The 12,750-nt window shown below is 40.0% G+C and overlaps 1 protein-coding gene across 1 annotated transcript in view; it reads right to left on the bottom strand.

Annotated features, from left to right (window-relative positions):
* The window catches only part of LOC146860506 (aminopeptidase Ey-like), a 174,413-nt gene that overhangs the window by 126,645 nt on the left and 35,018 nt on the right, over positions 1 to 12,750 (bottom strand). Inside the window, exons 5-6 of the mRNA XM_085644418.1 lie at positions 11,525 to 11,679; positions 10,804 to 10,917 (exon numbers count right to left, since the gene is read on the bottom strand). Coding sequence (XP_085500544.1) covers positions 10,804 to 10,917; positions 11,525 to 11,679 — 269 coding nt within the window. The remainder of the gene's footprint in view (positions 1 to 10,803; positions 10,918 to 11,524; positions 11,680 to 12,750) is intronic.

Below are 12,750 nucleotides of genomic sequence, written 5' to 3'. Positions count from 1 at the left end.
AATGTAATGTTAGATTGCAAATGTTTGGAAGAAGTCGCAATGAATGTCGATGTGGTCTAACGGCTAAAGCGGTCGACCTCGAAGCTGTGGAACCGGGTTTGAGTCTCAGAAGGGGCGCTCAACATCCTGTCATTCTCGGCAAATCACTGAATCTCCCTGTGCCTAACAAAATGAATGTGTCTGTTTGTAACACAACTGGTCCTCATGTAAAGCTCTTTAATACCTTTGGTTTGAGTTTGCGCTATATAAACCTCCCCCCCAACAAAAGGAATCCCTATCTTGAAATGATGATAGCAGAAATTACCAGTTGAGAAGGATGGTGAGTGTTTGAAAGAGTTCACAAAGTATTCTTTTCTTGAATTGATTACAGTCATAAACCTCAATTTGGAGGGATATCTCCAAAAAGCAAAGAGGAAGATAAACCAAGTCATGTTATAGACAGTAAAATTTGTGAAGACAGTAATAAAATCTCGGAACAAGTAAATAAAATCTTCCATGCCAAAATAGAATAGTATGGTAGCGACAAAGCCTACTGTGGCTTTGTTACTAAAATAATTCCCCAATGCCCTTAGGGAGGCAGCTTTTACAACACAAAGGCTTTCCTACACATGCCATTACCACAAATTATATATATATATATATATATTCACTGAAAAAACCAAAGGTTACAGGGACGTTATAAGTAGGCTCAGATTTCACCCGTACAAAACCAGCAGCTATAGTTACCTGAGCTAACAATATCTTACGCACCTGCAAATGTACTGCTTATGACCCCACTTATTACATCACTCATAACATGGTCAGTGACATCACTGATGACATCTGAAATCACATCACTGATTACATAATCCACAGGACCACTCACACACCCACTCACACCCCATACAACCTCTTGTACGTCCACTCACACACCCAAAAAACAAGTCATACCAGACGGTGCTCCTCTCAGGCCGATTTTGGCCACGGGGACCCTATCTGCTGCGGACTGGCCTTTTCTTTTTTTTTCATTATCAAAGGAAGGGGGGCTGAGGGCCCCCCTCCCGGGCCATAATCAGTTTCTGCAGTTGGTGTCCTGGTCCCACCCAGGACACCCACTCGACACAGATGGGGACAATGGGGGGAGTCTCAGGGCCCCATTTTCCCTGCCGGCTTCTCGCATCCTGCAGGAGCCAGCATTGGACAGCGGGAGCTCCTGAACATACAGCTCCCTCTCTCTATAAGTAATTAAGGCGTGGACTCCCCGGGACAAGGCTGAAGCTGGCCCTGAGGGGTGACAGTCCCCAGGGCCATGTACGGCTCCACGAGGGCAGCCACGTGGCCCTTCTCTTTCAAGTAGTTAGCCCTAGGGAGGTGTCGGTCCCTTGGGAAGCAGTACAGCTCTCCCACCAGTAATTTACATATTTGGAGCCGAGGAAGTGGCGGTCCCAAGGCTGTGAGAGAGGCCGTGGGGACTCCCCTGCATTCCTTAAAAAGAAATATGTGTTACCTAGGGAGGCGTCAGTCCCTGGGGCAGCGAGTGAGCAGCACAGCTCATCCACCAGCAATTTACATATTTTGCCCCAGGGAGGTGGCAGTCCCCGGAGCAGCGGAGGAGCCTCAGTGCTCCCCTGCCAGAAATTTATATATTTTGCCCCAAGGAGGTGGTCGTCCCCGGGACTTAGAATAACCTTTGGTTGGGGCCCCATGTGTCCCCTCCTATGTTTACACAATGCTCCTGGGTACTGGCCCACCTGTGGGTCAATAATGAATGAAGCGTGGGAGTCCGCACTTTGTTTTTAAAAAAACATTTCAGCCGGATCCTGCAGAAATGTTTTAAAATGCTTTTTGGGGCCCTGCAGTGGGACGCATCACCAAGAGTCCTAGGGGATCAGAATTTTTCTACCCTGACCCCTTTCTTTTGTTTTTTAAAAATATTTTTGTGGGACTCCGTTGAAGCAAGTCCCAAGATGGCTGCCATCACTTCCTGGTTGAAGTGTTGGCAGCCAGCCAATTAAATTTTAGTAGGATTTCAGTAGGGTGTTGGGCTCTCAGATATCTATATTTTTTAAACTCGAATATCTCTGAAACTACTCAGCTGATTAACACCAAATCACAAAAAGCATGCTTTCTGGAGCAACATCAACATATCTGTCAAGTTTGGTGCAATTCGTTTTAGCTGTTCGAGTTGTAGTCATGTTAAGAAAATGAAAACTCCCCACAGCCAGTTAGACATGAACTGACAGATTTATACAGACAATCAGTCAATCACCCATACATTCACTGAGACACCTAATCACTCACTTATATAGTCAGTCACGCACCCACTGAATCATCCAAACAGGCACTCATATACCCACTGATTCACCATGGTATATATATTTAACACTCTTTTAAAACACTCACAGTCATTGGATGATGCTATCAGTGATGTCATTTGAGATGTCATCAGTGATGTCACCAATGATGTCACTGGCCATGTCATGAGTGATGTAATATGTGAGGTCATAAGCAGTGCATTGCAGGGGCACGAGTTATAGTTAGCTCACTCACTATAACATCTGAATTTTACTGGTTTTATACAAGTGAAACCTGAGCCTAACTATAATGTCCCTGTAACCTTTTGCTTTTTCAGTGAATTTCTAATTTTTTTTATTCCATTTTCTAACTATAACATCCCTGTAACCTTTGGTATTTTTCAGTGAAGTTTTATATTTTTTTTAGTAGTAGTCACATTTGCAGAGTGGTGGAGGAAGGGGGCAGGGTCTCTGACCAGCTCTCAGGAATCCCACTGTGTAGGGCTTAAAGGAGGTATTAGGAGGGTTTCTTGGCCCCTAATATCCCTTAGGAGTAAAATGGACTTCATGCCCCAGCGGGTTCCCTGTGGGACCACCCCACCATACCATATTCTTAACCTGCCCCCTTTTCATTATTTTTTACTTTTTATGTGGGGTTCGATGTCAAGCCGAGTCCCAAGATGGCTGCCAACACTTCCTGGTTCAAGAGGTGGAAGCCAATCAAATTTTAGTGGGATCCACAAGCCCACTGCAAGGACTCATGCCCCCAGATATCTATATTTTTAAAACTGTAATATCTCTGAAACTCTTGAACGGATTACATCAAATCACAAAAAGCACACTTTCAGGGCCAACATCTAACTTTCTGCCAAATTTTGTGGGATTTCGTTCAGCAGTTCGGGCTGTAGTCATGTTCAAAAAATGAAAAATCCCCATAGACATAACAAAAAGAAGAAGCTTTTTGGGAACCCCCTTTTTTCTTGGCCCCCGCTTGATGGATCACCCCAAAACTTTCAACAGAGCGCTGAACTAAAAAGAGGAACTCTTTTCAATATTCCGTGAAGATTCGTCCATCGTCGCCAATGATATTGGCAAAACAAAAAATGCTTTTCCTATGGAAACTCTGGTCCTAACCTACTGGCGACTGCCAGCAGGTAATTTAAATACATATATATATATATATATATATATATATATATATATATATATATATATATATATATATATATATATATTATCTACTGGCGGTCTCGCCAGTAGATAGTTATAGTTACAACCTAGTTTCCATAGGAAATCTCAAAATTCTATTTTGAATACCTTTGGCGCCGGTTGACGAATCCTCGCGAAATTTTCAAAACTTATGGGGCGCTCCGCTCAGCTCCTACCCTGAAAGTCTCGGGGTGATTCGTCAAGTGGAGGCCGAGAAAAAATGGGGGTCCCAAAACGCGTTTTCCCCATGCATTTTTCCATAGGCCCGAACGGCTGAACAGAATTACTTGAAATTTGGCAGAGAGGTAGCCATAAGGTCAAGGAAGTGCCTTTTGCAGGTCTGGTGTAAATCTGTTCAGTATTTCCTGAGAAAATAGCATTTAAAAGCATATCAATATCTATACGCGCGCACCGTGCGCGCACGGTGTAAAACCTGAAAAAAAATTAAATAAATAAATACATAACTTAGCATTTAAAAAAACGTACAAATTCACTGAAAAAACCATAGGTTTCACACACGTTATAGTTACGAATTAGCGTTTAAAAAACCTTGCAAATTCACTTAAAAAACCATAGGTTTCACACATGTTATAGTTAGCTGGACATTTCACTCGTAAAAAACCAATGAAATTCCTCCGTTATAGTTACTGCAGGCAACTATAACTCATGCGACCGCAATCCTCTGCTGATGACGTCAGATATTACATCACTGATGACATATGTGTCTTTCTGAAAAATAAATATTTGTAATATATGTATAGCTAAAGATTAATGGAAGAAGACATGGGTAAATAAGTGTCTAAATACAGTGATGTAATATCTGACGTCATCAGCAGAGGATTGCGGTCGCGTGAGTTATAGTTGCCTGCAGTAACTATAACAGGGGAATTTCATTGGTTTTTTACGAGTGAAATGTCCAGCTAACTATAACATGTGTGAAACCAATGGTTTTTTAAGTGAATTTGCAAGGTTTTTTAAATGCTAATTCGTAACTATAACGTGTGTGGAACCTATGGTTTTTTCAGTGAATATATATATATATAACCTGCACTTTTTTTATTGTACATTGTGCAATAGTGGAATTTGCAATGTATGAAGTTGCAGGTGTTTTCTAACCTGGAATATCAAAAGTATTCTTCTGTTGTCCATTACGTTAACGTTAATATATAGGGTGAGTGGAGAATGTTGTGCAAACTTGAAAAAGGCTCCTTAGCTGAAACGCGTTTTTGTTGTTAATAATTAATGGCTGCTGCTGCCATCACTGGCACCGGACCGGCACTGCGAGGCTAGTTATGGCATCTTAGCTGCTCACTTGTTTTTTGTGTATATATATATATATATATATATTACCTACTGGCGGTCGCCAGTAGGTAGTTATAGTTAGGACCCCTTTTCCATAGGAAATCCGCAACATTCTATTTTGAATAACTTTGGCGCCGGTTGACGAATCCTCGCGAATTTCTCAAAATAGGTGGGGCGCTACGCTCCGCTCCTACCCTGAAAGTCTCGGGGGGATCCGTCAAGCGGGGGCTGAGATAAAAGGGGGGTCCCAAAACGCGTTTTTCCCATGCATTTTTCCATAGGACCTTTAGAACGAGCTACAGCCCGAACGGCTGAACAGAATTACTCGAAATTTGGCAGAGAGGTAGTCCCTAGGTCAAGGAAGTGCCTTTTGTAGGTTTGGTGTAAATCTGTTCAGTAGATTCTGAGAAAATAGCCTTTAAATCAATATATATATCTGAGCCCGCTTACGGTACGCTTACCGTACGCTTACCGTAAGCGTACGGTGGCGTGCGCGAGCGCGATTCTGATTGGCTCTTAGATCTTAGTAAACATTCGAATCGGCCGAAACCAGGAAGCGGCGGCCGCCATTTTGTGTATTTCACTCTGAAAAAAAAGAGTGAAAACAAGAAAAGGGGGCAATGAGGAAAGTTACAGACCCCCTAACATTTGTAAGGGGGTCAAAGAAGGACAGAAAAGTACAAAAAAAACATTTATTGATTTTTTAAAAAATCACGGGGTACGCGTACGGTAAGCTTACGGTAAGCGTACGGTAAAAAAAATGAAAAGCAGATTTAAGAGTTTAGATATTAGGGAGCTCTAAAAAGAGCTGTTGTGTTTATGAAGTCATTTTTTTAGTGGTACCTACAAGTACCGATGCAGAGTCTAAGGTTCAAAAGGAAGACTCTGTTCCCTTCATCATTGAAGTGCACACCATCTCCTCTATAAATGTCTTGCATGTCATAACGCAAGTTGTTGTGGTAAATGGCACCCATATCATAGTCACGGAGGAAAGCAGAAACAGATTTGTTGACGTGCTTTCTTGCTTTGTCAATCTGCGGACAGAAATGATTGGACCAGTTCCATTTTTGCCTTTGGCATATGTTAGAAAACACAAAGGCAGTTTTAGGGAAAAGAGAAAACAGTTGTGCAAAGGTGTCCTTCATAAGCATTTCCAGACCTACCCCAGTCAAAGTGCCTAGGTCATTGCCACCACAGTGCACTATTATGAGGTCAGGGTGTTGGATTTGCATGAAGGATTTCACCAATGGCATCAATTGGTGCCACTTTAACCCTCTCTGACCAATCCATTTAATGTCTACATTTGGCAAAGCAAGGTCTCTCACCATATCTGTTTTCTCTGCAAACTTTTCACTCCAGAAGACATAGCTGTGCCCTACAATCCACACTGTGAACATCTTCAAAGGAGATCTGGATGCACTCAGGAGGTGTCTTTCAGTAGAATGGCAATATGAAAAGAAAGACAGTTTGGAAATGGAGGCATACATATTTTTTTCAAAACAAAAAGAACTGATTGGCTGTTTCATACCATTCTAGAATAAAAACTAGGCTGTGTGTGTAAATTAATAGAAGCATGTTTTGTATTGGTACAAAAAAATGTGTAACCAAAGAACAGTACTATGGATTTGCTGTTAGGTTTGAAAAGTCAAGCACTCTTGCTCTGTGGAATTGAAACATTGTTTGGCGAACTTCTGACCTAACTCAACACAGCAATGTTCCATGAGCTGTTGCTATGGTAGCAGGCAGAAGTCAAGTTGGGGGAAGGGTACTAGGCAGAAGTCAAGTTGGGGGAAGGGTACTTTTGGAAAAGGGTTGGTTTTCAACCAATAGAAATGTGTGATTACATTTGAAAAAAAGGGGGAAGCACTGAGATTTGAAACTTACATGTATATGTGTGGAAAAATAGAGGGAAAGTTTGCCATTATCTGGTTCTGCTGAGAGGAGAGAGGTGAACACAACAGAGATCCTGGCTCTGATAATCTGCTGTTTGAGTGTCACATTTCTTTCACAACTAACTAATTTTAAAGGTGAGTTTACAGTTTGAGAGGGGATGTATGTGGTAACTTAAGAAATGAATAACAGAAATGGAAATTCTTTTTGTTGTAGTTGCGTTTATCATTTTCTGTTTTTGGAGAAATTTAAATGTGAGGAACATGTAAAATAATATGGAGTATGTTTTCACAATAAATTAAGGTGTACTGGAAAAAAAAAGAATAGTTTAAGGGTTTGAGGTTGGACTCAGTAATGCAAATACATTCAGCATCACTAAGGCTGGTTGCCCTTGCTGGAGTGTAGGCAGTCACCGAGAATACACATGGTGGTGGTCTGAAAAAACAGTTTGGACATGTGCATTTAAATAAATCAAAAAAAGTGGTTTCATAATGTGTCAGTCTGTAAAAGTGATTTTCACTTGCCCCGAAAAAAAAAGAGCAGTAAGTGTGCTTTCAAATTGGCAAAGAAATTTCGTTTTGGGACTAATGTGAAAACATGACTCTGTGTGCAGAGAGGAATTATAGGCAGAGATTTATTGCGTATTGCTCTGGTGATTTCACAGTTGCATTAGATGGAAAGGGGGAGCGAATTTTTGGGGGAAGAAGCAGACTCTTAGCACACACCCATGTGCTTGCCATGTATAATCATGCACAGTATTTACAAGCGAGTGGGGTTTTCAGGTTTCAGTCTGTAATGCAAATACATTCAGCATCACTAAGGCTGGTTGCCCTTGCTGGAGTGTAGGCAGTCACCGAGAATACACATGGTGGTGGTCTGAAAAAACAGTTTGGACATGTGCATTTAAATAAATCAAAAAAAGTGGTTTCATAATGTGTCAGTCTGTAAAAGTGATTTTCACTTGCCCCGAAAAAAAAAAGAGCAGTAAGTGTGCTTTCAAATTGGCAAAGAAATTTCGTTTTGGGACTAATGTGAAAACATGACTCTGTGTGCAGAGAGGAATTATAGGCAGAGATTTATTGCGTATTGCTCTGGTGATTTCACAGTTGCATTAGATGGAAAGGGGGAGCGAATTTTTGGGGGAAGAGGCAGACTCTTAGCACACACCCATGTGCTTGCCATGTATAATCATGCACAGTATTTACAAGCGAGTGGGGTTTTCAGGTTTCAGTCTGTAATGCAAATACATTCAGCATCACTAAGGCTGGTTGCCCTTGCTGGAGTGTAGGCAGTCACCGAGAATACACATGGTGGTGGTCTGAAAAAACAGTTTGGACATGTGCATTTAAATAAATCAAAAAAAGTGGTTTCATAATGTGTCAGTCTGTAAAAGTGATTTTCACTTGCCCCGAAAAAAAAAAGAGCAGTAAGTGTGCTTTCAAATTGGCAAAGAAATTTCGTTTTGGGACTAATGTGAAAACATGACTCTGTGTGCAGAGAGGAATTATAGGTAGAGATTTATTGCGTATTGCTCTGGTGATTTCACAGTTGCATTAGATGGAAAGGGGGAGCGAATTTTTGGGGGAAGAGGCAGACTCTTAGCACACACCCATGTGCTTGCCATGTATAATCATGCACAGTATTTACAAGCGAGTGGGGTTTTCAGGTTTCAGTCTGTAATGCAAATACATTCAGCATCACTAAGGCTGGTTGCCCTTGCTGGAGTGTAGGCAGTCACCGAGAATACGTACGCGTACTAAAAAAATAATAAAAAAATTAAAAAAGTACTGCAAATAAATTTTACATGTTTATTTTAAAAAATATATTAAAAAAACATATTAAAGAATTTTAAAAATTTAATCATAGTCTTTATAAAAGGTAAGAAAATTAAAATAAAAATATGTTAGAAAAAATAGAAGAAAAAAAAAATTAGCATTTAAAAAACCTTGCAAATTCACTGAAAAAACCATGGGTTTCACACACGTTATAGTTAGGAATTAGCATTTAAAAAACCGTACAAATTCACTGAAAAAACCATGGGTTTCACACACGTTATAGTTAGGAATTAGCATTTAAAAAACCTTAGAAATTCAGTGAAAAAACCATAGGTTTCACACACGTTATAGTTAGGAATTAGCATTTAAAAAACCTTAGAAATTCAGTGAAAAAACCATAGGTTTCACACATGTTATAGTTAGCTGGACATTTTACTCGTAAAAAACCAATGAAATTCCCCCGTTATAGTTAGTTCAGCTAACTATAACTCGCGCGCCCGCAATGCACTGCTGATGACGTCACATATTACATCACTCATGACATGGTCAGTGACATCACTCATGACATCACTGATGACATCTCAAATGACATCACTGATGACCTCACTGATGACATCATCCTTGTGATAGAGTGGCAGACCTCCTCTTCCCCTAATAAAACCTTTGATACACACATTCAAAAATAGAGACTAAAATTTACAAAACAATGGACATACCAATAACAGTTACAACAACCTCTTCAGTAATTCTAAGATCCACATACACATCCACTCATTCACCAACAGTCCAATACAGTCACTCATACATGTACTCACTTATCATATGTACTCATACACCTATACATCCTGTTACACAATGCCACTCATCCATAGAGCTACTCACACACATAGTCACTCATGCTAATAAAGAATCAAACATACATTTACTTGCATATACAGTTATACACACACCACCACACTTACTTCTACGGAAACTTACACATACTTAGTCTTTTAAACAATTACTTATAGAAATACATACTTATTCATACAGGAACTCTTTCAATCTCTCACTCTCACATATACTCACATATATAAACCAATAGTCACATATACTAGTTTTAAACATATGTAGTTACTCATAAAGACACTATTGAGACAGTCATTCACTCACTAACACACCCATACACACACTCATCCACCCATGCAGTCCTGCACACATGCTCTGTTCAACACATACAAACAGTGAGTCACTCATTCATGCACCTATGCACTACGTCATACCCCCCACCGAACCATGCAGACACTCATACTGATACTCAAAAAACCAACTAATAACCTATATAGACACCCATGTAGCTACTCTCCAACCCATGCAGCCACTTATACACAAAGTGAGAGACTGATACAGATATTTATATATTTAAACATTACTCACTAAGCCATGTATTCACTATGATACACTTAATCAGTCAGTTACACAATCAATTTTTCAAAAAGAAATCATCCATTTAGACAGTAATATACCCATTTATTCTTCCATCGACCTTGAGATATACATATATAAAACATATTTAATTTTCAGAAAAGCACACATTCACTGGATGATGTCATCAGTGAGGTCATCAGTGATGTCATTTGAGATGTCATCAGTGATGTCATGAGTGATGTCACTGACCATGTCATGAGTGATGTAATATGTGACGTCATCAGCAGTGCATTGCGGGCGCGCGAGTTATAGTTAGCTGAACTAACTATAACGGGGGAATTTCATTGGTTTTTTACGAGTAAAATGTCCAGCTAACTATAACATGTGTGAAACCTATGGTTTTTTCACTGAATTTCTAAGGTTTTTTAAATGCTAATTCCTAACTATAACGTGTGTGAAACCCATGGTTTTTTCAGTGAATATATATATATATATATATATATATATATATATATATATATATATATATATATATATATATATATATATATATACATATATACACACACACACTATTTTTTGGCGTATATTTTTTGTCATATATGTGGGTGGTCTAAGTACACATTGCAGCCCACACATGACATTTAACGTCCATGCCAGAAGAGCCTTTTCTGAACCATCTATCAGGGTCTCATAGGATTGTCAAATAGACCAATTGAATGAAACCAACTTTATCAATACAATTTCAATTAGTTTTGTGTACATGTACACTGCAGCAATGATAAGCAGTGACACAAGGCACATAATCTTAATACCAGCAAAAATAGAATTCATGAAGAGGTGAAATAAAGAAATGGGGTCCACCGTGCAGAAAAAACAAATCAAATTAGCTGAATTTCATATTTGTTATTGAAATCGGATATAGATGTTTATTTCTGAAAACGTACAATGTTCCATGATGGTTCAGCATTGTCAGCTCCAAGATATTCCACATAGGAGGCAAAGCCTTCATTCAGCCAGAGGTCATTCCACCACCTGACTGTCACTAGATTTCCAAACCACTAGGGTGAAAAAACAAAACACAGGGATTAGCAAGGTATGAAAACTGCCTCTCATAATCTGTTTATAGAAAGTTTAAAAATGTGACTTGGTCTATCTCTTAACTACTGACATGAAACGCAATTGAAAATACAAGTAATATCAAGTTTCACCTTTAATCAATAATGTTAAAGTAAATAACAGATGACAACAGCACTGGATCAAGGATTCTTCATTTACTCTGGATGAGAAGCAGACAATAGTTTTAGCTGTCGGGTGAACAACATTTGCAGATATCTGTGACTGTCCTTGTTTGTGCTTGCTCTTTCTGTTTAAGTGACATGATGCACCAGGGATTATCCACTGTAATTTTCTTACGGTGGATATCATACAGAAAACCCAAACGTTGTCAATTCAAGAACTAAACAGGTTATTTAAACAAAATGTGTCTCTGATGTAAATCTTAATACAGAAGCATAGGCCTGCAGCTTTCAGGAGAAATTGTACAGGTTTTCTATTTTCAGTTCCGTGTCTATATATTTAGAATTACTAAATATAACAAAGGAAAAAGAAATAAGAGAAGTACACAGCAGTATGAAGTTTGTAATAGAATTCAGACACTGACTGTACCTGATGTGCAAGCTCATGAGCTATTATTGATACCACTCTCTCCTTGTTCCCAATGGATGATACTGACGGGTCATACAGCAGGGCCGTCTCCCTGTATGTAACTAGTCCCCAATTCTCCATTGCCCCTGCATTAAAGTCAGGCAGAGCGATCTGGTCTGAAACAAATGTTATTCATTTTTAGGAAGGTGGTGAACTACTCATATGGCAATTTTATTAAGATGTCACAATTTGAGTATTGCCGATAAAAATATGAATCACATCAAATCCAATGTAGAGAAAACAACAGCTTCTTCTGACCTAAAATTTATCTTCGTAAAAAAAATACTGACAGAACTTATGCAGAATATTCTAAGTGTTTGTCCTCTGTGGGAATCCTTCTCAATGATTCAGATCATAAATCCATATATTCCATTGCATTAATCCTAAGCATTAAGCACACAATTGTGCTATGCTTGGCTGAAAGCTAACATGCTGTCGCTCGATAGCTAAGGAAACCCTGATTAACTCTTTGCTGCATTTGCTCCAGTTACTACTCATGAATGCGAATAGGCAGTTCCTAGTCACTACTATCCTTTTATCACACCCTGAGAGGCATAAAGTCTAATAGTGCAAGTGTGAAGATGCTGGTCATATCAAAATGAATGTGTGACTACAGAAAGATATTTTTGCAAACATAGTCCACTACCCATAGCCCTAATTTAACTATTACTTGCACCCCTGCCATGCACAATTGTCTCGTCAATAATTTTACAGAAAATGTTGTCATATAAGATGTTATGAGTAATGTAATATGTGGGGTAATTAGCAGTGCATGGCGACGGCGCAGCCCCGTGGCCAACCCCTCACATGCATACAACCCGTGGGCCCCCTCCCTGACTATGCTTGGCCCCAGTGATCCCATCCTTAACCCCATCCCCCAGGGTCCGGTGCATTTTTTAGGGTTAGGGGTGCATGTCCCACTGTTTTGGGCAAATGTAGTCCCGGGGCCCCCATACCCCAGGTCCAGGTGTATTTTTTAGGGGGTATGTGGTTCCCTTCCTGCTCTGATTTGGCCCCAGGGACCCCATCCCCTGCAGATCACCATTATATTTCTGGGGAAGGGGGCACACAGACCCCATCCCAGGCCAAGCTGACCCCCCGGGAACCCCATCTCCCCCCAGGGCCTGGCCTTATTAAAATGTGGGAAGGGGGCACACGACCCCCAACCTGGGCCACTTCCAGCCCTG

The sequence above is a fragment of the Triturus cristatus genome, chromosome 3_1 (genome assembly GCF_964204655.1).
Source record: "Triturus cristatus chromosome 3_1, aTriCri1.1, whole genome shotgun sequence".
NCBI classification, from domain to species: domain Eukaryota; kingdom Metazoa; phylum Chordata; class Amphibia; order Caudata; family Salamandridae; genus Triturus; species Triturus cristatus.
The sequence above is the reverse complement of the archived record's forward strand: the minus strand, read 5'-3'. Positions and strand labels throughout refer to the sequence as shown.